Raw genomic sequence first — 27460 nt, 5'->3', positions numbered from 1 at the left:
TTATTTTTTATGGAAATCAAATCATGGTCGTAGGAATTTAGCTGGAGTTCTGTCAAAACGTCGACACATTGTTCATAATTTTTTTTTGTTAGAAAACGTACTGCAATGCCTGATATGTATGATATAATATTGCGGAAGCATTTCGTAATTAGCTGCGAGTTATTTTTATTACAATACAAAACAATATCATATATTTCTAAAGCCTGCCGCAGACGATACGTTTTTTCTTACGAGATTGCTTACGTGCTCCTATACTGGCAGTCTTACGTGCTCCCGTACTGGAAATGGGTAGCTTACGGGCTACGCTACTGGCTCGCGTACTGGATTTTCGTAATAGATCATGTCCTATTTTTCTTACGTGATTCTGTACTGGTTTATTGTGAAAGCCAATCAGGACGCAGTCTTATAGATTATACTGGGTTATACCAGGTTATACTGTCGAAGTGTTGTCAAAGTTCAAACGTGAATTCACTTCGCAAACATAACATCGTGCAGAAATGAAAAGACTTCAAAATAGTCCAAAGAAAGTATTTTATGTTTAATAGAGGCCTCCTAATAAGAACCATGTTTATATGCGATAAACACACCAAATTACCATAATAAACACAGTAAAAGTGAGGCATTAAAGAATGTATTGACTGTCGACTCCATAAACGTCGGCGATATTTATTTCGTTGTCGCAATTTTTCAATAATTAAAAATAATGCAATTTTACGACAATGTACAACTGTTGCAATAATTTCATCCATCTCATCTATCTCATCCATATTTAAGCGTGCCGCTTCTATGAAACAAATTTCAGTTGCTTAGCCCGTACGAAAACTTGCACCGTGTGAAGCCACGGCCAGTAGCACTGCCAGTACCATTGCCCGTACGGTAGCAAGTAAGAAAATCCAATTAGAAATCCAGTAAGAAAAAACGTATCGTCTGCGGCAGGCTTAAGTTTTTATTATCACAATTTGATGCATCAGTTACTAATGTCTATTTTCCATTATTGGCGGTTTTATTTATCGTCGTAATTAAATTTAATCAAGAAGTAAAATATAATATATTTATATTTGATAATAAAATACAGTTTCCAGATGAATCTTCTTTCAATTCCATATAAAGCAAAATTTTTTTTATTGCACTTTGAAATTGCTTTAAACTACTTATTATTGGATCTAAATTGCTGTCTTATAATACTAAACATAAGTTCTACATGATCTTGACTTAATTTGTAAGTACAAATATCTTATAACAGAATTTGATTTTTGCAAAGCATAATTCCATTAAACATTTAATTGAAATACAAGAACCTAAAAATCTAGCGTTTCTACGAGAATTAATGAGCATGTTTCATGTGGCGTTTTTATTAAATTGGAAATATATTCAAAACATTTATTTAATTTTGCATACATGATGTTTCTATTTCTAAAATTAATTTGTGCTTTATAATTGTATACACCCAAATAGCACAAAATATTTATAAAACATTTACTAAATATTTATTAGGAGTACAAATTGAAAACCGCTGTTTTTTGTTAAAATTTGAGGATTGATTGTTGAAAAATGGTTACATACTTATTCTTGAAAGTATTGTCCATCGCTGGCCACTACTTTCTCCCACCTTTCGGGCAGCATACGAATCCCGCGTCGAAAAAACTGCTCGTCTTTTGCGGCGATCCACGAATCGACCCAGTTTTTGGTCTCTTCGTAATAATGGAAGTGCTGCTCAGCCAGGCCATGCGCCATTGATCGGAACAAGTGGCAATCTGAAGGGGCGATGTCAGGAGAATACGGCGGATGAGGTGAAATGTCCCATTTCAATGTTTCCAGATAGGTTTCAACGACCTGAGCAACATGTGGCCGAGCGTTGTCGTGCAGCAACATCACTTTTTCGTGTCTTTGCTCGTATTGTGGCCGTTTTTCCTGCAATGCTCTGCTCAAACGCATTAGGTGTGTTCGGTAGCGAGCTCCTGTGATGGTTTCACCCGGTTGCAACAGCTCATAATAAATCACGCCGAGCTGGTCCCACCAAATACACAGCATGAGCTTCGAGCCATGGATGTTTGGCTTGGCCGTCGATGTTGATGCATGACCGCGGTAGCCCCACGATTTTTTTCGCTTTGGATTATCATAATGGATCCACTTTTCATCGCGGGTTACAATACGATGCAGAAAACCCTTCCGTTTTTGCCGTTGGAGTAGCTGTTCGCACGCGAAAAAACGACGTTCGACGTCTCTCGGCTTTAATTCGTATGGCACCCAGTGTCCATGCTTTTGGATCATTCCCATGGTTTTCAAACGATGTGAAATAGTTTGTTGAGTCACGCCCAATGAATCTGCAAGCTCCTGTTGCGTTTGAAATGAATCTTCATTCAGTAATGTTTCCAATTGTGCGTCTTCAAACTTTTTTACCTGTCCGGGACGCTCCTTGTCTTCTACGCCGAAATCACCACTTTTGAAGCGTTGGAACCATTCTCGACATGTTCTTTCACTAATGGAAGCCTCACCATAAGTTTTTACAATCATTCGACGCGCCTCAGCCGCAGATTTTTTCGAATTGAAGGCAAAAAGCAAAACTTCCCGCAAATGACACTTATTGGGCACAAATTTCGACATTTTCGATCACAAAAAAATATATAATGCCGATAAAAATTCACAACTGCAATGATAAGGAATTGTTGCCAGATGCCCAACCTTACATTAAAAATTTTTGATCTAACGTTTGGCGCCAGCATTTACCGCTGGCGCCATCTACTGGAAAACGGCGGTTTTCAATTTGTACTCCTAATATAATATTTATTTTAATATTTTATAAACATTTATCATAAACATTTAATAAATGTTTTTATGGCCGTAGATTAGACTGATTATAAATATTTATCATAAACGTTTCAAAAATATTTATGATAAATATTATGGTAAATGTTTTGAACACGTTTATTAATTATTATGATAAATATTATGATAAATATTTTGAAAATGTTTATTAATTATTATTATAAGTAATATGGTAAATATTTTGAAAATGTTTATTAATTATTATGATAAAGATTTGTAAAATTTTGCTTTTTTTATTAAATTTATATAAAATTTAGTATTAAAAATTGCATCAGCAAACAATATTTTTTAAATATTTATTGTTGTGTATTTTAAATATTTAAAAAAACATTGTCTACTGATTGGGAATAGTAGAATCCAACTAAAAATTATAAATTAATTTTAATTTTATTTATTATTTTATAATTACAATATTAATATGTAATAATAATAACATAGATATTGCAATTCTTATCATTCTCGGTTAGACGTTAGCGGGGAAAGGTATTCAAAGGTTCCTTCCACATGTTCTGAGACTTAATTCGTGCGTAGATATCAATAAAAACGCTGCCGGCAGACAAAGTTCAGACGCCACAACTCTCTTAAATTTATTTTTTTGAGGAATTTATATGCCCGACATACACCGCCTATTTAATGTACTAAACCTCCTCAAGGATTACTAATGGATTATACTCAATTTACTTAAGGGTCTCAATGGCTTTCAGATCTATTCTATAGATATAGGCTGCGGTCCACTTAGCGCTTCAAACGCTACATAGCATTTGTAGCATTAATCATGATGTAAAAAACAAGGTGAAACAACGCGCATCGTCGGCGGCTCGATGCGCGGTAAGAGGCGTGGCTCAATGTGATGCGCCAATGAAATTTGGGTCCAAATATATCCGCGCAATTTAAATACGAACAATCATATGTAGTCACACGTACTTAAAATGTAGAAGTTGTTAAAAAAAAATATATATAAATGTAAAAATACTTGAAACTTATTATCTTTAACACAAATCACTGTTGCAATAAACACTGTTGTTATAAACATGCAATATAACAATTTAGCCATACACATAAGCTCATTCTTATAACTTTCCAAATTTCTTCTAATCCAAGTTTAAAAAATTTGAAATCACAATTTTCATTAATGTACAAAGTCTCAACCTTACCTTCACGTTCTTCTTTTTTTAAGTAGCTTTGAATTTCTTCGATTCACCAATTATCTCAGATTCACGTATAAATACAAGTATACATACGTCCCAGTACCGCAGTCGTAGCCATATTGAATCTCAAAATTTGGACCCAGTTCTGATTGGTCTAGAGTATGGTCTACTGCGCATCTGGTTACTTAGGCTTGTTTTCTGTTCCTGCACTAGACTGCACTAGAACGTTCCTTCTTGCTTTCGCTAACTTTGAAACATCTATCTATTTCATTTTAAGTGTACACTTATTTAGAGAGTTCAGGAATAGAAAACAAACGGCTTGTTTCACCTTTCTTCTTACATCATGGCATTAATATGGCTGGTCCATTTGACGCTTCGGAACGCTCCCAATAGCTCTTATTACGTCATCAATACGTCATCGTTTTCGCTCTCGATTCGCTCTAACTGCCTCACCTCGGGAGATGGGTTAGCTGGAGCGTTTCAATATTTGGCGGGAAATTACGACTTGAGCCGCATTTCGATTTGCGCTCAAACCGCTGTTGGCTTCATCAATAGTTCGTTTGGGGCCGTATTTGTGGTCATACGTGTTTAAACATGATATATCAATTGACAATAAAAAGGAATTATTATCATTAACTCTCTTTGTTTCTGCTACGCGAGAAAAAATAAATTAAAATTATGACTTTACCTGAAATGACTCTTGAATTCCATAGCAGTGAGAGATGGGATAATACGTTCTACATAACCTTCAATTTTAGGCGTTCTTCATTTTCTTTGATTCATAACTCATTAAGCAAAATTCTATTTCTTCTTCCTCATCATCATATATATAAGATATTATATCGTTGAATGTATTATAAACATTTACTAAAATCGGAACTGATTCCATTATTAAATTTGGATAAATCGCGGCTAGTTGATTCAAGTGCTACAACTGCTACAAACTGGTCCACTTGTGTAGTGATTGTAATATTGGTAACACTAGTGGACCGATCATAGCGTAGCGTTTAGAGCGTAGCATTCAAAGCGTTCAGAAGTACTAAATGAACCGCAGCCATAGACACACCTCGGCATGGCTCGCTCAACGTGGCTCAACAGGAACAGGAAGTAGCTGCTCAATCGCCGGTCGCTGGTCGGCCACAGATTGTTCACGTGACGCTGTTGGTATGTTCTTTTCAGTTTCACTTCAAATGCAGTTGAAAAGAACAGACTAGGAACTTACGATAGTGGCCTAGCTTACATCGAGCACTTACGCGTACTATAACTCGTAACTTTCTATTAAATTCTTTCTATTAAATCTTACTTTCAACGATGTGTATACATGATACATATATTTAATAATCTTGATTCATATTGTACCAGTTTAGTATACTATTTTTTTAATTCATTGCCGAAATTAAGATAATTTAATAGAAAATTACTATAATAGTACGCGTGTATCAAGTGCTTGGTGTAAACTAGGACAGTAAAGAGGAATCGATAGTACATATTATACATACATCAAAACAGTATAAAAAAGAATAAGAAAAGCTACGCAACGATACCACTAATTATTTTATTTGTATTTATCATAAATATTTACATAAATATTTTTGTAAATATTTATTCTTCATTTATCATAAATATTTTGGAAAATATTTAATAAATATTTTAACAATATTTTAGATAAAGATTTTTATAATCTTTTCCATCATATATATAAAATATTTATAAAATATTTCTATAATATTTATAAAAAATATTACAATAAACGTTTATTAATATTTATCATATATATTGTGTGTTATCTGGGTAGTTTCATATTTCGATTATTCTACGCAGTCCACCAGTTAAGCACGAGGTCTAACTTAACTCAGGCAATACGATACAGCGTTGAGTTGTCATAAATCATAAAGGGGGTTAAAATCCTGCATTGACAGTCTTACCATTTTAACCAGCTTTATACACACCAACTTCCTTAAGAAACGCTCTGTCATCTGTATATTTCTAGACATCAAATCAGCGTTTGACAATGTCATCCCCTCTATCCTCATCAACGATTTAAAGACAATTGGTATCCCAGCAAAAACACGCAAATTCATTGAAAATTTAATCTGGAACAGAAAAGCATTCTTCGTTATCAATGGCAATCTATCGGCGCCACTCAACTTACAAAAGAGCACCCCTCAAGGAGCAACTTTAAGCCCCATCCTTTTCAACTTATATCTAAAAGACATCATTAAATCTCTCCCACTAGGAGTCAAATCACTGCAATATGCAGATGATTTGGTAATCTATACTTCTATCAAGAACGTTGTTTCTGTAAGTGATATGCTACAACAGGCTATCAACAATGTATGTCTTTTCTTAAAAAACAAGGGCCTGGAGTTGTCCCCTACTAAATCTAATCTTCTCATATTCTCCAAAAATAAAATAGTGCAGGATTCTAACGTCTCTTTTAAAATACAAAATTCAGAAATTTTAAGAGTTAAATACGCCAAATTCTTAGGCTTCTGGCTAGATGAAGAGCTTACTGGCAAAGTACATTATCAATTTTTAGTTAGCAAATGTCGCAAGCTAGTGGACATTATTTCAGCCTTGGCTGGACTTTGGTGGGGATCACATTCTCAGCTTCTAATAAACATTTATCGAGCCATAATCCGAAGCGTGCTGGAGTACGGATGTCAGATATACTAATATGAGGACAACTCAACAATATTTTTAAAGATTTGTCGTTTGCATACAAAGCTATTAGAGTTGCACTAGGCTACAGGGGCTCCACACCAATTAACGTCGTGTTAAGTGAAGCCAGGGAACCAACTTTGGTCGCTAGATTCAACTTTCTAACCATCAAGTTCATCAACAGCCTGCAAGAGACTGCAATCCAATAATCAATGCACTCACAGATCTCATGTGTGCGGCTCGTTCCCCAGAAGCACGTGCCCATATCATAAAAATCTTTTCTTTATTTAAATTCTACATCTTGTTTAAACATAGTGTTAACGTTATATATAAAAGTGTCACACCTTCAAAATATGATCAACCCCTCAAATCAAAAACCTTTATACCAAATCAACCTTTATACCACATCAACACTTCCATGAAAACATCAGTTTCAAATTCTCGCAAAGCTTCCAGCAATCTAATTCAACAAACTTTTAAAATGTAAATAGAAAAAATTCTTGTCGAGGACATCGCAGCCCTTTATACAGATGGATCTAAGCTAGATAATGGAGTTAGCGTGGGCGCTAGTATCTATATTCCCCGCCTTAACCGTAGCATTTTATATAAACTGCCTCCTGACGCCTCGGTATTTTCTGCTGAAGCATTCGCAATCTTGGAAGCAATCAGCGTCATCCTATTAATGAAACTGAAGAAAGCAGTAATTTTTACTGTTGCGTATACATTTTGCTTTACAAGTTTATTTTTCGAAATGAGAGGAATCGAACGGGTTTCATGACCGACTCGTTCATTCCTGATAGTACATGTTAAGGCATGCACGGACGGTTAGGCTATCCGCGTCTTTGCATCCGCCCGCGCGCCTACAAACGGACAGTCGCCGAGCCAAAGGGATGACCAATCAGAATGCGGCTGCCAGGACGAGTACGCAATTTGCTGGAAGGAAAAGAGTGGGATCATCGCAACCCCGAAAGGATATATATATCGATTGCTTATGGATCAAGGCCTCTCTTCTCTTTTTCTCATCTCGGGTTCAACTGGCTAGCGGCTGTTCGTTGGAACATTAGCAATACACAACAAATCACAACCCTGAGAGCGCATCGCGTTGTACTTCTGGATAGTGAATAAGTGTCCTCTCGACAAACACGCGAAGACGTGCATGATCAAAATTACGAGATCGTGCAAAGAAGCGGTAAAGTACCGAACATTTTGGTGCCTCCTGTGAGGTCTCTTCCCTGGTTTGCGAAGAAGGTGTCATCCGGAGCAGAGGTCGTATATTCCATACAAAACGAAGGGTGCGCTACGAAGTCAACCAACGGCGTTCCCAGCGAGAGGCTCTTTGCATCACAAGGACAAGCTTGCCGAGAACAACGAAACAGGTCGATCAGGAAAGTACAAGTTAATTTAATTCGATACGAATTGCATAACGATGGCCACTAGAGTTAAAATACTAGAACAAAAACGAAGGACTCTAAAGGCACAGCTTACGAGTCTCGCGAATGCCCTCGATAAAAACAAATACGATAACGCGACATTAAAATTGCGCATTGCCCGATTAACGGAACTATATCACGCGTATGAAGAGTTCAATGCTGAACTCGTGGTGTTAGATCCGGACGATGAACACCAAGCGGAATTCATGGATATCAATGAAAGATTTTTTACTCTCACGGGCAAAATCGATAATATTCTGTACGGAACGAATGCCTCGTCGAATAGTAGCGGCTTGACGAACGAAGACACTTGTAGATCCAATACAGCAGCCGCACCGGCGCACAGTGGGCAAAAAGGCTCATTTTTTGGACAAAAATCGACCGACAGTGCAATTCTTAACCGATTTCAAAAAATTTTTTTTTAAATTACTCGTAATGAAATGCTCTATTACGTGGACCTGCGCCTTTTTTGAAACAAAGCTTTAATTAAAAATGGCGGATCAAAAATGATGACGAAAGTGCTGAAATGATATTGAACGTGATACCTCACCTACAATATTGGATATTTACGCCAAATAAGGTATATATAGCTTTTTTGACACGCTAAATATGAATTTAGTAATTAAAAAAATTCTAAAGTAAACGTGACATTGAATATAGAAATCAAAAATATTGAAATTAGACAATATTTAGTAGATTTACAGAAAAGTTCGTAAACATTAAATACATTATTATTATTAAATGTTTTTCACAGTTTGTAATATTATATTGTTAAAAGACTAGAGAATATTATATTGCTAATTAGCAGAATTTTGTTATATTGCTTCGTTATAATTGTTTGTGAATGACAAAGCAATGCCTAAGCCCTTTTACCGCGTCAAGGTATCTGCCATTAAAAGGGTGTTTGGTTTTTTGGGAGGTTTTTGGTTTTTTGGTTTTTTTTGTTAAAAATTTTTTTGTATAAAATTTTTTTTGCTGTTTTTGTTTTTTTTGTTATTCCTATATCCTAAGCATTATATTATGCGTTATTTATACACGCACACGTATACGCACGCGCATTCCTAAAACAAAAAGTCTATGTCCTCAGTCTAAGACTCAATTAAGAGATCTTTTATTTCAGGTGAAAATTCTTTTGGTGTTTTCTCTTGCTCAATTCTAATATTACTGATTAGAGGATCAGATGAAATCAAAAGATAGTGCATTATATCCTCGTTAGTGCATTTCCTTGATTTCATCCTGCTGTTGTGAGCTCGAGCTTTTCTAAAAATTTTATTACTTGCCTCTTGCGCTTCTTCCGACAAGCAACCAATTGGCAAATCTAAATGTTTTATTATGTTACTACCATGTAGTAAAACCTTATGTACTGATGGTGGCATAGCGTACCAAGGATATAAATCGAGACACAGTTTTGCGGTATCCAGACAGTATTGACCAAATTTCTCAAAATTTATATCTTTGCCACATGCTAATATCTGCAAAATGTTCCCCAATCGTTTTATCACATGTATGTGCAGTCCTGTAATTTCTGCTACACTTTCAGCGTGTGCAAAAAAAGAACGGGCAACATTTCCAGTGTTTGTTGTCCCTGAGCCTTGCTTTACAATGTCAACGGTTAATGACAATTTCGATTTTAATTTATTTTGGATCCTTTTTTTTCTTTCGGCTTTCAAAATTTTATTATCTTTCTTTGCGTAGCCTAATTTGAAATCTAAATTGTAACTAATATGTAACAAGTACTCCATGAATCGGATCCAGCAATGCAATGTAGAAAGACCAAATTTATAATTATCTGTAGTACATGGAAGACTTTCAATGTATTTTATATTATTAATATTTTTTGGACTTACTCCACAAATGTTGCAACAATTCGAGGATTTTTGACCAGTTAAAATGTTACAGATTTTGCCATCAATCATTGTACATTTGATGTTGAACGATATATTAAATGCTATATTTTCTACTGTGATAAATGAAGATTCCAGTTTCTTCAAGGCATCTGAATAAAATTTGTATTCATTAAGTACAATGTTATTATTTTCTTTTACAAATTGAAATTTTATTGGGCGGCAATAATTAACAGACGATGGTCTTTTATTCTTCCACACAATACTATTTTCAGCCACCAACTGAAGCGGGACAAATGATATTAAAAATACAGCGTTATCACAGAAAATATCTTTTACTATTTTATCGTCATCATCATCAATATCAGTTGATTGATCTTTCTCTGAAGTAACGATTTCTGGTATCCATTTCTGCCTAGTTGTTTGTTGTCCGGATGCGCCATCCATACCCCATTTACCATACAAAACCAACGTTTTATCGCGTAATTCGTAGAGCTTTTCTTTACTTAATGATAAAAGAATTCTTTCTGTGGTATGGTTTAATAATGATTCGATATTTACACTTGCACCAAAATCATTAACATTTAAATCTTTTGGGTAGCAGTTCTCTTTAGCGCTCTTAATAGCAGTGTACGGAGGATATAATTTACTACCATGTAGCATCTTATTGTATGTCCGCAGCTTGTTATACTTAACTTTTGTTAAGTCTAAGTCTACATACATAGCTAAGATATTATTAATATTTTCAATATTTAAAGTTCCTTCTTCCGTATCCGAGTCATCATGAGATTGGTTTTGTAAACATTTAGCAGCTCCCAAAATTTCCTCAGCACCGTGGTTTGAAATTATATTTTTAATACGTCTCTTTTTTGTTCTTTCGGAACTTTCGTTATAAGATATGGATGGACGACCTTTTTTATTTACATTTTTCATTTTTTCATTTGGTGCAGGAACTTGTAATGAAAGATTTTGTGAAGATTGTGCTATATTTTCAACTGATTTATTTGAAGCAATATTGAATCTCACTATAAACTCCTTGTTTAAGAATGTTACATACTTTTGTTCAAAACGTTTCTTTTTACGACTAACGGTATTCCATTTCTTATTGTATAAAGGAAAAAAATTGTCTCGTAAATTTATTTTTATTTGCATAAGTTGGTTTTCATTCAAATTGTGCTCACTTCTTAAATTATTTAAAATTATATCCATGTTATTTTTATTTTCATCTGAATAAGTCCACATATATTTGCATAACGTTTTATACTTTATTACGAAATCCATCTTTTTTGTATGTTTTTAGAATTATGATTTTACTTAATCAAAACGAAAGCGTTATTACGTACAAAGTATTAACACAAAAGTGACTTTGCTGGTCTAATACAATCAACACATATATTCTAATCCATACATATGTCGTTATGAACGCGATAGTCTTCTATACGCAACAGCAAGCATGTGGCTCGCTACGTATAGCGATCGTCAATTTCTGCAGCTTGGCCGCTGCCGATCACAGCGCTGTTTTAGGAATGCGCGTGCGTATACGTGTGCGTGTATAAATAACGCGTAATATAACGCTTAGGATATAGGAATAACAAAAAAAACAAAAACAGCAAAAAAAATTTTATACAAAAAAATTTTTAACAAAAAAAAACAAAAAAACCAAAAACCCCCAAAAAACCAAACACCCTTTTAATGGCAGATACCTTGACGCGGTAAAAGGGCTTAGGCATTGCTTTGTCATTCACAAACAATTATAACGAAGCAATATAACAAAATTCTGCTAATTAGCAATATAATATTCTCTAGTCTTTTAACAATATAATATTACAAACTGTGAAAAACATTTAATAATAATAATGTATCTAATGTTTACGAACTTTTCTGTAAATCTACTAAATATTGTCTAATTTCAATATTTTTGATTTCTATATTCAATGTCACGTTTACTTTAGAACTTTTTTAATTACTAAATTCATATTTAGCGTGTCAAAAAAGCTATATATACCTTATTTGGCGTAAATATATCCAATATTGTAGGTGAGGTATCACGTTCAATATCATTTCAGCACTTTCGTCATCATTTTTGATCCGCCATTTTTAATTAAAGCTTTGTTTCAAAAAAGGCGCAGGTCCACGTAATAGAGCATTTCATTACGAGTAATTTAAAAAAAAATTTTTTGAAATCGGTTAAGAATTGCACTGTCGGTCGATTTTTGTCCAAAAAATGAGCCTTTTTGCCCACTGTGCGGCGGTTCAAAGAAGGCGCATAAAATTGCCAGATGCCCCGATGCCTTCGTTCAATGGAAAATTCGAAGAATGGCTTTCTTTTAAGAACGCGTTTATTAATTTAATCGGGTTGCAATCCGATTTATCGGATCTAGACAAACTTCACTACTTGACGACCGCATTGAAAGGCGAGGCGGCCAATAAAATCAAGATTTTTGCGAACGATAAAATAGACTATGCTACTGCATGGAATTTTCTAGAACGATCATATGAGGTAAAGCGCATATTAATAGTACGGCATCTCGCGTCTATAGTCAACCTTCCGGTGTTAGACAAAGAGAATACGAGCGGTTTAATGAAACTCGCGGATGATGCTCAACAGCATCTTGCAGCGTTAAAGTCTTTAGGGGTCACAGTCGGTTCTGAAATGGTAGTATATCTTTTAGAGAGTAAATTGCCGAGACACACGATGGACAAGTGGGAAGCGTTAATTGAGAAAGATGAATTTCCCACACTCGAGCAAATGTGTGATTTTTTATATAGGACCGCGGTTTGCGCGTCGAGACGCGAGAAACCGAGATTATGCGAATCCGAACGAAACAAGGATACACCCCCGGCGAAAAAGGCACGAGTATCTCCCTCGAATCGGGCGTTCGTAGTAAACGCGTCGCGTAACTGCATCGTATGCAAGGATAAGAAACATCCACTTTATCTTTGTCATAAATTTAAGCAAATGTCTGTGCCGGATCGCATCGAGACGGTAAAAAATGCAAAAATTTGTTTTAATTGTCTACGATCTCATAAAGGAATACCGTGTAAATTCTCTAATTGTACAGTTTGCAAACGACGTCACAACACACTTTTACATCTTGAAAAACCGACAGATAAATCGGATGGAATTAACACTGAAATCTCTCAATCAAAGTGACTAGATAATTCGATCGGTAGTCAAGAAGCAAGTCTCGCGACGATATCATATTTCGCACCACAGTTGTTAACAAGCGCGATGACGTATGTCCAAGGTTCCGACGGGCGCAAGCTTAAGGGCCGAGCATTGCTAGACACGTGTGCCACGGCTAATTTTATTACCGAAACTTTCGTCAAACGTTTAGGCGTACCGATAATTACGAGGTGTGTTCAAAAAGTATCGCGAATTTTGAATTTTCGCGGGTTACGTATATTCGAATTTCGATCTTTTTGTGGCGTTATGTTGGTACTCATGTCTCTCACTTATGCCGACAAGCTCGGCCATTTTGAATGTTCACTTAATTGTTGACAGCTGCTTTGCTTGCACGTGTTTTGGATCGTCTTCGATTTTTACCTATTCAAAAAAATGGATCAAAGAACCTGTATCAAAATTTGTGTGAAAAACGAAATTAAGTGCGCGGATGCATTCCGAATGTTGACTGTGGCATACGGAGAAGCTACCTTGGACCGAAGCAACGTTTATCGGTGGTACAAAATGTTCTCAGAAGGCCGAGAAGATGTGAACGACGAAGAGCGTGCCGGACGCCCGAGCACTTCAACAACAGACGAAAAAATTAATGAAGTGGAGAAAATGGTATTGGCCAATCGTCGAATCACCGTTAGAGAAGTTGCTGAGGACCTAAACATATCGATTGGCTCGTGCCATTCGATTTTTATCAATGATTTGGGCATGAGACGGGTCGCCGTGAAATTCGTACCAAAATTGCTCAATTGCGACCAAAAACAGCATCGCATGAACATTGCTAATGAGATGTTGGACTCTGTCCGCGACGACCCAAATTTGCTCCAGAGGGTCATAACTGGTGACGAATCGTGGGTTTATGGTTATGACGTGGAAACCAAAGCTCAATCATCTCAATGGAAGCTGCCGCACGAACCAAGACCGAAAAAAGCGCGCCAAGTTCGGTCGAATGTGAAAGTTTTGCTGACAGTTTTCTTCGATTGCAGGGGCGTGGTGCATCATGAGTTCTTGCCACAGGGTAGAACGGTCAATAAGGAATATTACCTGCAAGTTATGCGCAATTTGCGCGAAGCAATCCGCCAGAAACGCCCGGATTTGTGGAAGAACAAAAATTGGTTTTTGCACCACGATAACGCCCCTGCTCACACATCGTTGCTTGTGCGCGACTTTTTGGCCAAAAACAACACACTAATGATGCTGCAGCCACCGTATTCCCCAGATCTGGCTCCCTGTGACTTTTTCTTGTTCCCTAAACTGAAGAGGCCCATGAAAGGACGACGTTACGCTACGCTTGACGAGATAAAGACGGCATCGAAGGAGGAGCTGAACAAGATAAAAAAAAATGATTTTTTGAAGTGCTTCGAAGATTGGAAAAACCGTTGGCACAAGTGTATAATATCTCATGGGGATTACTTTGAAGGGGACAAAATAGATATTCATGAATAAATAAATAATTTTTGAAAAAACACAAAATTCGCGATACTTTTTGAACACACCTCGTAAACATTCCGCCACAATCGGTGCGATTGATAATGCCAGCACCGTGTCGAGAGGCATAGCACAAATTATCATCCATTCGATATACGATGAATATAGTAAATCGTTGACCTGCTTAATAGTACCTACGATTGCGGATTTGATACCCGCCGAAACGTTTTCGCGCGACTCATTTAGAATTCCGCAAAATATCAGGCTAGCCGATCCAGAGTTTCACATTCCACGGGGAATTGATTTGTTAGTCGGATCCGGAACAACGCTATCGTTATTTTCCGTCGGACAAATTAATTTATCAAACAAACATCACGATCTATATCTACAAAAGACGCGACTCGGCTGGATAGTCGCTGGAAATCCGTCCGCGCTGAACTCTTCGAAATTCCCGACATGTCACTTAACGAGCTTAGAACGGCAATTAACCAAATTTTGGGAAATCGAGGAGATAACGACGGACAAATCAATGTCGGAACAAGACGCGCGATGCGAAGCGTATTTTTCAGAGGCCGTATCTCGCGATAACAACGGGCGTTACGTGGTACGATTGCCATTTCGCAAGGATAACGTGCGTCTGGGCGATTCACGGGCCCTTGCTCTTAAACGATTGTTATCCCTAGAACGAAGATTCAATATAAATGAATCATTTAAAACCGGATATGTTAGGGCAATCGAGGAATATATGGCGCTAGGATACATATCTCGAGTAGAAAATCCCGGCAGCGACGGCTATTACATGCCTCACCACGCGGTGGTAAAGGAAACCAGTACTACCACTAAAATTAGAATCGTGTTCGACGCATCCGCAAAAACTAGAAGGAATATCATTGAATTCCTTGTTAATAACAGGGCCCACTATTCAAGACAAGCTGTTCGTGCATTTGATTCGTTTCCGTACTTATAATTACGTTCTTACAGCCGACATTGAAAAAATGTATTGTCAGGTGCAATTACACGAAAACGACCGACGCTATCAAAGAATACTATGGCGCGTAAACGAAGAGATCGAGACCTTTCAATTTAATACTCTTGCTTTCGGTGTCGCCTCATCCCCCTTCTTAGCAATACGCGCGATTCACCAATTAGCAGACGACGAACATCATGTCTATCCTCGAGCTGCGGCAATTCTCAAGCGGCATTTATACGTAGACGATCTGTTGACAGGCGCGGACACTATCGAACAAGCGCGAATGATTAAAGATGAAGTGATCGCGCTATTGAACCGCGGCGGATTCGTCATAAGACAATGGGCGTCTAACGACGAACGAGTCGTTAATGATCTGACTACTAATGCACTGCACGCGAATTTCATATTGAATATCGATCGTTCCTTAAAAACGTTAAGAATAACATGGAAGGCGCGCGAGGACAAGATATGCTATTCGGCACACTCCATTGAAATACCGGGAAGACTAACGAAACGGAACATTCTATCGAAAATCGCGAAAATATTTGATCCAATGGGCTTGCTGGGCCCCGTGGTCTTATACGCGAAGAAACTAATGCAGGACGTGTGGAAACGTAAGCTTCAGTGGGACGAATCCGTCCCGCAGGATTTACACACCGCATGGACGGAATTCGCTCAACAGCTGGCGTCGATAAATCAAGTTTCCGTCGATCGCAGGTTATTCGCGGAGGGTTACCGTGATATTCAGATACACGGATTTTGCGATGCCAGCAATGTCGGTTACGGGGCCTGTCTTTACGCACGATCGACAGGGGAAAGCGGAGAAACGACGATTAAATTAATTTGTGCAAAATCGCGAGTAGCACCGTTAAAAACTATAACGATCCCTCGACTAGAGCTGAGTGGCGCATTGTTACTCGCGCGATTGTATATCGAAGCGAGTGGTGCGCTGAGCATCATACCTAGTAGAGTCATATTTTGGTGTGATTCAACAATCGTATTACACTGGTTGAAAACGTCACCTCACTTATTAAAACCCTACGTAGCAAATCGAGTCGCGGAAATCCAAGAAATTACCGGTCCGTGCGAATGGCGACACGTAGGATCGCAAGACAATCCCGCCGACGCAATCTCTAGAGGGCAATTACCTCACTGCTTTTTGCAAAATAAAATGTGGTTTGAAGGACCTTCGTGGTTGAATCGAGAAGAAGGAGAATGGCCGTATTTAGTGACGCAATCCATAGAGGTACCTGAGTTAAAGCGAAGCGCATGTATGATAATTAAGCACAATGATTTGAAATATTACTGAAATACGCGTCATACTCTAAATTGCTTCGCGTCATAGCTTACTGTTGTCGATGGCGGCCCGGTAATAGACACATTGGCACACTAAAGACAACAGAATTAAACGAGGCTGAGACGCGAGTTTTGAAGCTTCTCCAATCCACGCAATTTTCAAACGAAATTAAACTGCTTAGAGAAAATAAGCAATTGCCAAGCAACAGCAAAATTGTCAAGTTGAACCCTTTTTTAGATAATGACGGGCTAATCCGAGTAGGAGGGCGGTTACGATTGTCACATTTAACATTCCCACAAAAACATCCAGTTTTATTGCCTAGTCGACATAATTTAGTTGATAGCATTATTCGAGAAATCCACACGAGACAACATCATACGGGAATTCAGACTACGCTATATAACCTTAGACAAAAATTCTGGCTGCTCGACGGTAAAAACCAAGTGCGAAAGGTCGTGCGGGCATGCACGCGTTGCTTCCGTTTCCGTGCAAGTACAACCGAATATAAAATGGGAAATCTCCCCACGGTGCGCGTGCGTGAGGCAACACCTTTCGCGAACACGGGCATAGATTTCTGCGGTCCTTTCTTCATTAAGGAAAGGAAACATCGCAATAGAACGAAACTTAAGGTATACGTGTGCGTATTTATATGCATGACAATTAAAGCTGTTCATCTCGAGCTCGTGAGCGATTTGTCCTCCGATGGATTTCTCGCGGCATTAAGAAGATTTATAGCAAGACGAGGGATGCCGGAACATCTTTATTCCGATAATGGAACCAATTTCGTCGGAGCTAACAATCAATTGAAAGAAATGTACGCGCTTTTTAATTCCGAACCTCATCAAATTCTCGTAAATCAGTTCGCAAGCCAGCATCGTATAGTTTGGCATTTTATACCGCCCGCCGCGCCACATTTTGGCGGATTGTGGGAGTCGACGGTGAAGCTCTTCAAGCATCACGTCAAACGCGTTGTAGGGGACTCTTTGTTCACCTTTGAAGAGTTAAATACATTTATAACCGAAGTCGAGGGCATTCTCAACTCTAGGCCAATTACGACACTTTCTTCTGATCCGAATGACCTTTCGGCATTGACGCCGGCTCACTATCTTCTCGGCAAGCCATTAACAGCACTTCCAGAGGGTAACGTTAGCTCTATTCCAGTAAATCGATTGTCTGCATGGCAACACATTGCAAAGGTCCGACAAGATTTTTGGGCCCGTTGGCATCTGGAATATCTTAACGAGCTTCAAAAACGCAGTAAATGGTTCAAAGACGGACCAAAACTTGAGGCCGGAACAATTGTACTTATAAAAAATAAAGGACTGCCGTGCACACAATGGGCGCTAGGCAAAATCACAGCCTTGCATCCTGGTGACGATGGAGTCGCACGGGTCGCCACCATAAAAACGGCAAATGGAGAATTAAAACGCTCCACTAGACTGCTCTGTCCATTGCCAGTCGAATAACGACAAAGGGGAAACTACATAAAATCACAAGTTTCTCACAATGGCGATTACAATGGCCCAGACTCAAACGATTCGTTCTAGGCGTTGTCACGGACCCGTAACACGTGACTCAGACGATTCGTTCTAGGCGTTGTCACGGACACGTAACATGTGGCCCAGGCGAATAGCCCAAGGCGTTGCCACCATTATAATATGCCAGATTTTGGCAAGCAAGAAAAACACACTCACACGTTGGTACGTCATGTCGTGGCTCAGGCCGGCGGCCTAGGCGTTGCCGCGACCTACCAGCAAATATTGCGATTTAAACAAATAGCCTTAGGCGTCGCCATTGGCATACAAAAAATACTGATCACGAGTACTCGATACGAACACATAAAAATAAATGAGATCTCATGCGACTAATTATAACGATTCTCTTAGAATCTCATGCGACTAATTATAACGATTCTCTTAGAATCTCATGCGACTAATTATAACGATTCCCTTAGAAACTCATGCGACTAATTATAACGATTCTCTTAGAATCTCATGCGACTAATTATAACGATTCCCTTAGAATCTCATGCGACTAATTATAACGATTCTCTTAGAATCTCATGCGACTAATTATAACGATTCTCTTAGAATCTCATGCGACTAATTATAACGATTCTCTTAGAATCTCATACGACTAATTATAACGATTCTCTTAGAATCTCATGCGACTAATTATAACGATTCCCTTAGAATCTCATGCGACTAATTATAACGATTCTCTTAGAATCTCATGCGACTAATTATAACGATTCTCTTAGAATCTCATGCGACTAATTATAACGATTCTCTTAGAATCTCATGCGACTAATTGTAACGATTTTCTCAAAACCCATGCGACTAATTGTAACTCTAGGTTATCATGCGTTTTGATCGGTGCCCTCTCAACGGAGGGAAGATGTTGCGTATACATTTTGCTTTACAAGTTTATTTTTCGAAATGAGAGGAATCGAACGGGTTTCATGACCGACTCGTTCATTCCTGATAGTACATGTTAAGGCATGCACGGACGGTTAGGCTATCCGCGTCTTTGCATCCGCCCGCGCGCCTACAAACGGACAGTCGCCGAGCCAAAGGGATGACCAATCAGAATGCGGCTGCCAGGACGAGTACGCAATTTGCTGGAAGGAAAAGAGTGGGATCATCGCAACCCCAAAAGGATATATATATCGATTGCTTATGGATCAAGGCCTCTCTTCTCTTTTTCTCATCTCGGGTTCAACTGGCTAGCGGCTGTTCGTTAGAACATTAGCAATACACAACAAATCACAACCCTGAGAGCGCATCGCGTTGTACTTTTGGATAGTGAATAAGTGTCCTCTCGACAAACACGCGAAGACGTGCATGATCAAAATTACGAGATCGTGCAAAGAAGCGGTAAAGTACCGAACATTTACAGACTCTCTCAGCGTATTACTTGCTTTGTGCAAGACTTCTGCCAAAAAAAAGAGCTACCTTATCACCAGAATCAGGAAAAAACTACATCAAATACACCTGAATAACTCTTCAGGGCTGCGTTCAGATTCTCCACCCGGTGAGTGATCTCTGGGTGACTGGGTAAATGGGCGGAGCTAATGAAAAGCTCCCTAGTGGTTTATGGAATCTGAACGCACTCTCAAACATTGGGTGTGTTTAGCAAATAACGCTGAGAAATAGTAACATAAATATCTCAGATTCAGATTAAATTACATAATAAATTAAGATAAACGATAAAGATAATACATAAATATTTTACTATGAATATTTTTATCAATATAACTAAAGTAGATGAAAATTAAATGTTCGTAGAATAGGACGAATCAATTTAAACAATGAAAATAAATTTTTATTTTAACAAATTAGATGAAGATATATATTGCGCATATCATCTATTATATGTATAGGCTTGTTTTCTATTCCTGCACTAGACTGCACTGGAACATTCCTTCTTGTTTTTACTAACTTTCAAATATATATTTATTTCACTTTAAGTGCACACTAATTCAGGGAGTTCAGGAACAGAAAACAAACAGTATATTTTATTAGTATCAGAAAATATTTAATAATACTAAATATCTTTAACATACTAATCTCAAATATAAATATTTATATAACGGTTTTGTGAGACTGTAGACCAAGAAACCTTACATTAATAGAATAAAAAATTAATATTTATTAATCTGTAATTACATAAACAGAATAATAAACAAAACGTTTAAACTTTACTTGGTTATTAACGTTTTTCTTTATTATATTTATACATTTTAATTTTTATTTACTATAATATTTTAAATTAAATTAATTTTTTTATTTTAAATTTGTTTTAAATATACGAGCTTTATCACAAATGTATAGAAATTTTTATAGCGATACATTTTGGAACGCACCTTTACGTCACCCACCCGTTTCACCCGGCTCAAGGACCCATGTGGTTTTTCCACTCTCTCGGGATAGACAGAGTGATAAAGTGAACGACCCACCTAATGTCCGGTAGGGGCACTCTAAAGGAATCTGAACGTTCTTTAGGTGCCTGGGTGCACTCGGGTGGGGAATCTGAACGCAGCCCAGAGGGTGACACTCTTTTGGACACAGCACGATTGGACACCAACCAATCATCTTGACTTATCTAACCAAACCAACGGAAAAACTCTAGGTATCAGCCGCTGTGAGTGGTGGTGTCCAATCGTGCGGTGTCCAATCGTGCGCACCCCCTCTTCAGAAATATTGATATTCTGGACTCCAGCGCACCACGGAATTGATGGTAACGAACGTGCTGATCAGGCAGCCAAAGATGCCGCAAAAAAGGGTCTTAGGATCCCGTTTCAAGTCCCACACGCAGATCTTTACTCATATGCCACAGATTTCAGAGACAGTAAACTCAAGGGATATCTGGCGGCGAGAATGCAGCGCAAGACGGGTGATACTCTTTTGGACACAGCACGATTGGACACCAACCAATCATCTTGACTTATCTAACCAAACCAACGGAAAAACTCTAGGCATCGGCCGCTGTGAGTGGTGGTGTCCAATCGTGCGGTGTCCAATTGTGCGCACCACTTTTTCTTCGAGGGTTTTTTGGAATGTAGCTTTGCTCATCGAGCGGCAAACGTAATTGGTTGGATCCACAAGTAAGAACCAATCTTGTTCTCAGCTCTTGTTATAGTTGCGCGTTCAGAAACGCATCTAAAAAAAGTGCAACTATAATGAACACGACTGTACACACCAACACACACGCGTCTGCTCCGACTTTGGCTCCTGCCATTTTATCGGAGCTCGATTAAACCTTAGAATATATAGACATGGAAGGAGAATGCCTATTGTTCTCGAAAAAAAATATGTCCAGAGAAAGTGAGAAAAAAAATTATAGTTGCCTCTCTCTCTTGTAACTGCTCAATAGTGCGCATGTGTAGCTTACGTTTGCTTGGTCGGTTTTATCCATGAAAATAGATTAGGATTCTTTAAGGTTCCAAAGTTGTTAAACGTACTCTTTTGCGAACTGTCAAAAGTTAAACAATGGGCTTATATTGTATTTTATGTGGTAAAAAAGACAAAAATATCTAGATATATCTACATCTACAGATACGGTGCTTGTATGCGTCAAATTGGCGCGCATGCGCATTTTCGAGCAGTTACTCACAAGAGAGAGGCAACTATGATTTTTTTTCTCACTTCCTCCGGACACATTTTAGTCTGCTATTCTGCTTCCATATGTCTATATGTTCTAAGGATTAAACATTCGAACATTGTGAGTTTCTTTCTGAATGACATTTGCATCACGTAAAATCATTGTTTGGCACATATCCTCAACTTTTGGCACGTTTCTCTCGGACAAAGACATATTTCGAGTATCGTCAGATGTAGTGCGATAACGTGATGAAGCGTCAATGTTACAATTGCTCGCCGATATGTCTTGATCGGTAACACTTGTCGCCTGTTTTGTAAGATCTACAATTCTGATGGGTCTCTTAAAAGATACGATTTCTTTGATTCTTGGACCATTTGCTCGCACAACAGCCCGTTCTTTACCATCATGTTTAACGTTTTCCTCCACGTTTTGCGCATCGTCGGAAAATTGATGGAATCTAACTTTCGGTGTTGGAATTACTTTAACGTCATCCGTCATAATGCAAGCGTGCGGCTCTCCTTCTCAACTTCTTGTTAGTGGTACCCACTCCCTAGATATTGGTTGGACGGGAGTAGAGTCCTATAGCGTTTTTCATTGGGAAAACTAGTGCGCACTGAGTGTGCACTCGCCGCTGGCAATTGGACGTTTCGGTTTGCGCGATGACGGTGCCAACGGAAACGCCCAATTACCTGCAGCAAGTGCACATTTAGTGCGCACTAGTTTTCTCAATGAAAAACGCTACTATATAAAGAGAGAAGCGACATTGATGTCCGAAGCTCTGATTGGTAATCTGATTGATACTTGATTGGCTAAGCAAGCAGCCATATTGTGACCACAGCTGTTTGTAGACACTGAACTCAATACATACAGGAAAGAGCCGTGGCTGGAAAAAAACGGTCAGAGAGAGAGGGTTACGTTATGTTAGTTGTCTCTTTCTGTCGTAGGTCTCTTTTTTTAGCGGTACAAGCATCGTCAAAAGTATGCTGACTGATGAATTCAGAGAACGATTCAGAGGCATTTTAGGAGGTTTGACTAACTTTTAGATATGATTGTACCATCAAAAATGGCGGGTTTCAAGAGCTTAAGAAGAAAAAAGACAGCCAACATAATGGTAACCTCTTTCTCTGACCGGCCTTTTACGCACGATTTCTATAGGGCTGCGTTCAGATTCTCCACCCGGTGAGTGATCTCTGGGTGACTGGGTAAATGAGCGGAGCTAATGAAAAGCTCCCTAGTGGTTTATGGAATCTGAACGCACTCTCAAACATTGGGTGTGTTTAGCAAATAACGCTGAGAAATAGTAACATAAATATCTCAGATTCAGAATAAATTACATGATAAATTAAGATAAACGATAAAGATAATACATAAATATTTTACTATGAATATTCTTATCAATATAACTAAAGTAGATGAAAATTAAATGTTAGTAGAATAGGACGAATCAATTTAAACAATGAAAATAAATTTTTATTTTAACAAATTAGATGAAGATATATATTGCGCATATCATCTATTATATGTATAGGCTTGTTTTCTATTCCTGCACTAGACTGCACTGGAACGTTCCTTCTTGTTTTTACTAACTTTCAAATATATATCTATTTCACTTTAAGTGCACACTAATTCAGGGAGTTCGGGAACAGAAAACAAACAGTATATTTTATTAGTATCAGAAAATATTTAATAATACTAAAAATCTTTAACATACTAATCTCAAATATAAATATTTATATAACGGTTTTGTGAGACTGTAGACCAAGAAACCTTACATTAATAGAATAAAAGATTAATATTTATTAATCTGTAATTACATAAACAGAATAATAAACAAAACGTTTAAACTTTACTTGGTTATTAACGTTTTTCTTTATTATATTTATACATTTTAATTTTTATTTACTATAATATTTTAAATTAAATTTATTTTTTTATTTTAAATTTGTTTTAAATATACGAGCTTTATCACAAATATATAGAAATTTTTATAGCGATACATTTTGGAACGCACCTTTATGTCACCCACCCGTTTCACCCGGCTCAACGACCCATGTGGTTTTTCCACTCTCTCGGGATAGACAGAGTGATAAAGTGAACGACCCACCTAATGTCCGGTAGGGGCACTCTAAAGGAATCTGAACGCTTTTTAGGTGCCTGGGTGCACTCGGGTGGGGAATCTGAACGCAGCCTAGGATGGCTCTTTCCTGGGGAGGGTCCCAGATGCGCATAGACCCAATTGGACACCACCAATTATAGCGGCCGATGCCTAGAGTATTTCCGTTGGATGGGTTAGATTAGATTACGTGATTGGTGGTGTCCGATTGGGTCCGTGCGCATCTGGGACCCTCCCGTCGGAAGTAAGATAATTTAATAGAAAGTTACGAGTTAGTACGCGTATCAAGTGCTCGGTGTAAACTAGGCCATTATCTAGGGAGTGGGTACTATTAAACAAGAAGAAGAAGAAGTGGTGTTGAATGTGCGGTGTAGCCGGCGTGTGAGGCGGACGTGATTTGAGTGTGGCGTCTTTCTTTTGAGTCGTAGAGTGCGATCTAGCTAGTTTTGTTCCTTCCATCCCTTACGTGCAGCGTAGTATTGCGTTGCCTTTACCCCGTCTGCTTTTTGTGGGTGTAGTTCGGCATCGCGAATCTCCGTGCGAATAATAACGGTCGACCGTGCGTGGCACGGCTATGAACGCTGGGGCTTCGGCCTCGTTGGGGTAGGGGGATCTCCCTTCCGAGCGGGGTCCTTCTTCCTCCTCTCTTATTTCCCAAATCAGTAATCTCCAAGGGAGAACAGTCTCGATTAAGTGCTTTTCTGATAAGGAAGATAGCGAAAGCGACCTTAATCAAGATACTTCCATCGATTTCGACAATGACGCAATCATAAAAGCCATTGCATCAGCTACGCCGGACATGACAAACAATGGAACCGCCATTCCTCCTCATGATGGTCTTACAGAAGTTGACAGTGCTGTTAACCTAAAAAAAAGCTAGCACAAGAGATCTTGCAGTCACGCGGAACAAACTTTGATCTTAGGTACGGCAACCGAAAGCCTCGCCAAGTCAAGAAAAATAGAAAGTAAGGGAAACGGAATCAGAGGTAATAACAAAGACAACATCTCTAAAACAATAAGTCCTCTCGTAAAGTACATAATTTTACTTATTCGTCTAAAGATTTCGGCCCTTTCATAGCGTACGTTTATTTAATCCCGAGTGAAACAAACTATGTGGTACCACACTATCTCACCATGGCTAAGATTATCACCAATATCATCGGAAATAACGTCTTAGGGGAAGGTTCCGATAGCGCACAGTACTATTGCACACAGCCAATCACAGCGGCTGGTGCCTAGTGATATTCTTCTGTTCAAGCGCTGTGAGTGGTTGTGAGTGGCTTGTGTGCAATAGTACTGTGCGCTATCGGAACCTTCCCATTTCTTCTCCCTTCTTAAAGCAGTCACAATACAGAGCTATTATTCCGTCTTACCTAACTTCTAAATCGGGTGTTATTCGTGGTATCCCCATGGATTATAGCGAGCTCTTCTTGGAAGACAACATTCGCTCAAGCAGCAAAATTTTAGAAGTCATACGACTAAACCGCCAGACTATCGTTGATAGCAAGAGAGAAATTGTCCTCTCCAACACCATCCGCATAATATTTGAAAGAAAAGCCCTTCCTGCCTACGTCTCTCTGTTTTACGTTAAATTTAAGGTGGACACATACATTTCTCGCACCAGCATCTGCTTTAATTGCTACAGACCGGGCCATATTAGCAAAGCCTGCAAAAGTACCGCACGCTGTCTGTATTGTGGGAAAGAAAAGCATAATGAATCCGAAACGTGCATTATCAAAGAAAACATGGCTTTCTGTATTAATTGTAAAGGTCTTCATTTGGCTACCTCAGCCAGCTGTCCACCGGCGGGTCCTGATAGCGCACATCCCGATAGCACACAAACCACTCACAATGGCAGATGCCTAGAGATTTTCCGTAGGTTGGGTTAGATAAGTCAAGATGATTGGTTGGTGAGGTATTGGGATGTGCGCTATCGGAACCCTCCCGCTGCTCACACGTAAAATTTCAAAAACGTGTCACGACTCTAGCTGCCATTAAAAACATTCCTTCCATCGAGGCTCGTGAAAAACTAAAGTCTAACACCAACATCTCCTCTAGCTTCACCTCTTCTTCCAGTGACAGACGCCGCTTTAAGGATTTTTTTTTCTTACCCCAAGTGAATTCTGGCTCATCCACGCATAGTAACTTTGCTCAATTTTGCAGTCATAATCCCTTCAGTCCACCGAGTTCTTGGGAGGATCTTGATTCTTCACCAAACGGTAGGAATTATGCTTAGGCTCTATGATCAAGGAGCGAGCCCGGTCGATGTCACACATCTCAACCTGGAGTGCGCCTCGTGGACCGCAAGGCTCAGGATATTGGCAACGTGGCCTCCAGCTACTCTAATCACGGTCACAAAGACACCTGGAAATCGGACTCAAGATATTCTACGCAGACGATCCATAAAGAAAACTTTGTCGCGCCCAATGAGCGATCAACCAATCTTTCTGGAAATGGAATAGCTCTCAGAAACTTAGGTGAGCACAATTACACCAATCACACAAGACAAGAGCAAAGTCAGTGCAGTTTCCATGAAAGCCTACAAAGCTTCTTGCACACACGCAGTCTCCGAAATTTTTCCTGCACTAATAAAGAGCGACCTGGCAGGCGTTTTAAAAGCCTTATTGAATTTTATGTACAAAAAACTGCTTTCTTATGATTTTCATAACTTTGATTTTGCTGATTTCCTTAATTTATTCAGTGTTCCAAACACCAGTAATTCAATCTAACTCGTACGCGTATACATTTTATTCTTTCTTTTTTACACTCGCTCTTAACTTCCCATAAGCTTTTGCATAATTCATTGGAACTGTAAGGGTCTTAAAGACAAGCTTGCTGTCACTCTCCCTCGTGAGGGTTCCGATAGCGCACATCCCGATAGCCCACCAACCAATTATCTTGACTTATTTAACCCAACCTACGTAAAATCTCTAGGCATCTGCCATTGTGAGTGGTTTGTGTGCTATCGGGATGTGCGTTATTGGGACCCGCCGCTTTTCGTGAGTCGAGTGCAGCCACAAGTGTTATATCTGGACGCCACCGCGGCCGACTCACTAACTTACACTTCAGTGAGATTTTACCACTTTCTACATACTTGCAGTTCATGATTAATAAAACGACTAGAACTTAAGGGCCTCGCACATGAAATGCATAACATAACATAAGCACAACATAAAACCGACGGACCAATGAAAATGTTATGTAAATCAATATGACGACTTTATGCTGAATGCTCATTGGCCCATCGGTCTTATGTTGTGCTTATGTTATGTTATGCATTTTATGTGCGAGGCCCTTTATTGGTTGTTACGTCATGAACTGTAAGTATGTAGAAAGATAGCGACTTCTCAGTTTGAAAAATTTCCCCATGGACAGAATTAAAGTCCTTGGGAGTACCAGAAGAAAGGACACAACAAACATATAAGGCTGCGTTCAGATTCCCCACCAGGGTGCACCCAGACATCA

General features: G+C 38.7%; 2 protein-coding genes across 2 annotated transcripts; both read left to right on the top strand.

The window, feature by feature from the left end:
- Positions 1-5017: 5017 nt before the first annotated feature.
- On the top strand, positions 5018-6844 carry LOC120359949. Its single transcript, XM_039459428.1, has 3 exons — positions 5018-5138; positions 6211-6636; positions 6681-6844. Exons 1-3 carry the CDS (start codon positions 5018-5020, stop codon positions 6842-6844), a joined length of 711 nt encoding a protein of 236 aa, XP_039315362.1.
- A 5352-nt stretch (positions 6845-12196) lies between these two features.
- LOC105205344 lies at positions 12197-18245 on the top strand. The gene is made up of 4 exons (XM_039459427.1): positions 12197-12895; positions 14907-15342; positions 15425-16753; positions 16828-18245. Exons 1-4 carry the CDS (start codon positions 12197-12199, stop codon positions 18243-18245), a joined length of 3882 nt encoding a protein of 1293 aa, XP_039315361.1.
- The last annotated feature ends 9215 nt before the right edge of the window (positions 18246-27460 follow it).

The sequence above is a fragment of the Solenopsis invicta genome, unplaced genomic scaffold (genome assembly GCF_016802725.1).
Source record: "Solenopsis invicta isolate M01_SB unplaced genomic scaffold, UNIL_Sinv_3.0 scaffold_38, whole genome shotgun sequence".
In the NCBI taxonomy this organism is placed as follows: domain Eukaryota; kingdom Metazoa; phylum Arthropoda; class Insecta; order Hymenoptera; family Formicidae; genus Solenopsis; species Solenopsis invicta.
Note: the sequence above shows the minus strand (reverse complement) of the source record. Positions and strands in the feature narration are given on the sequence as shown.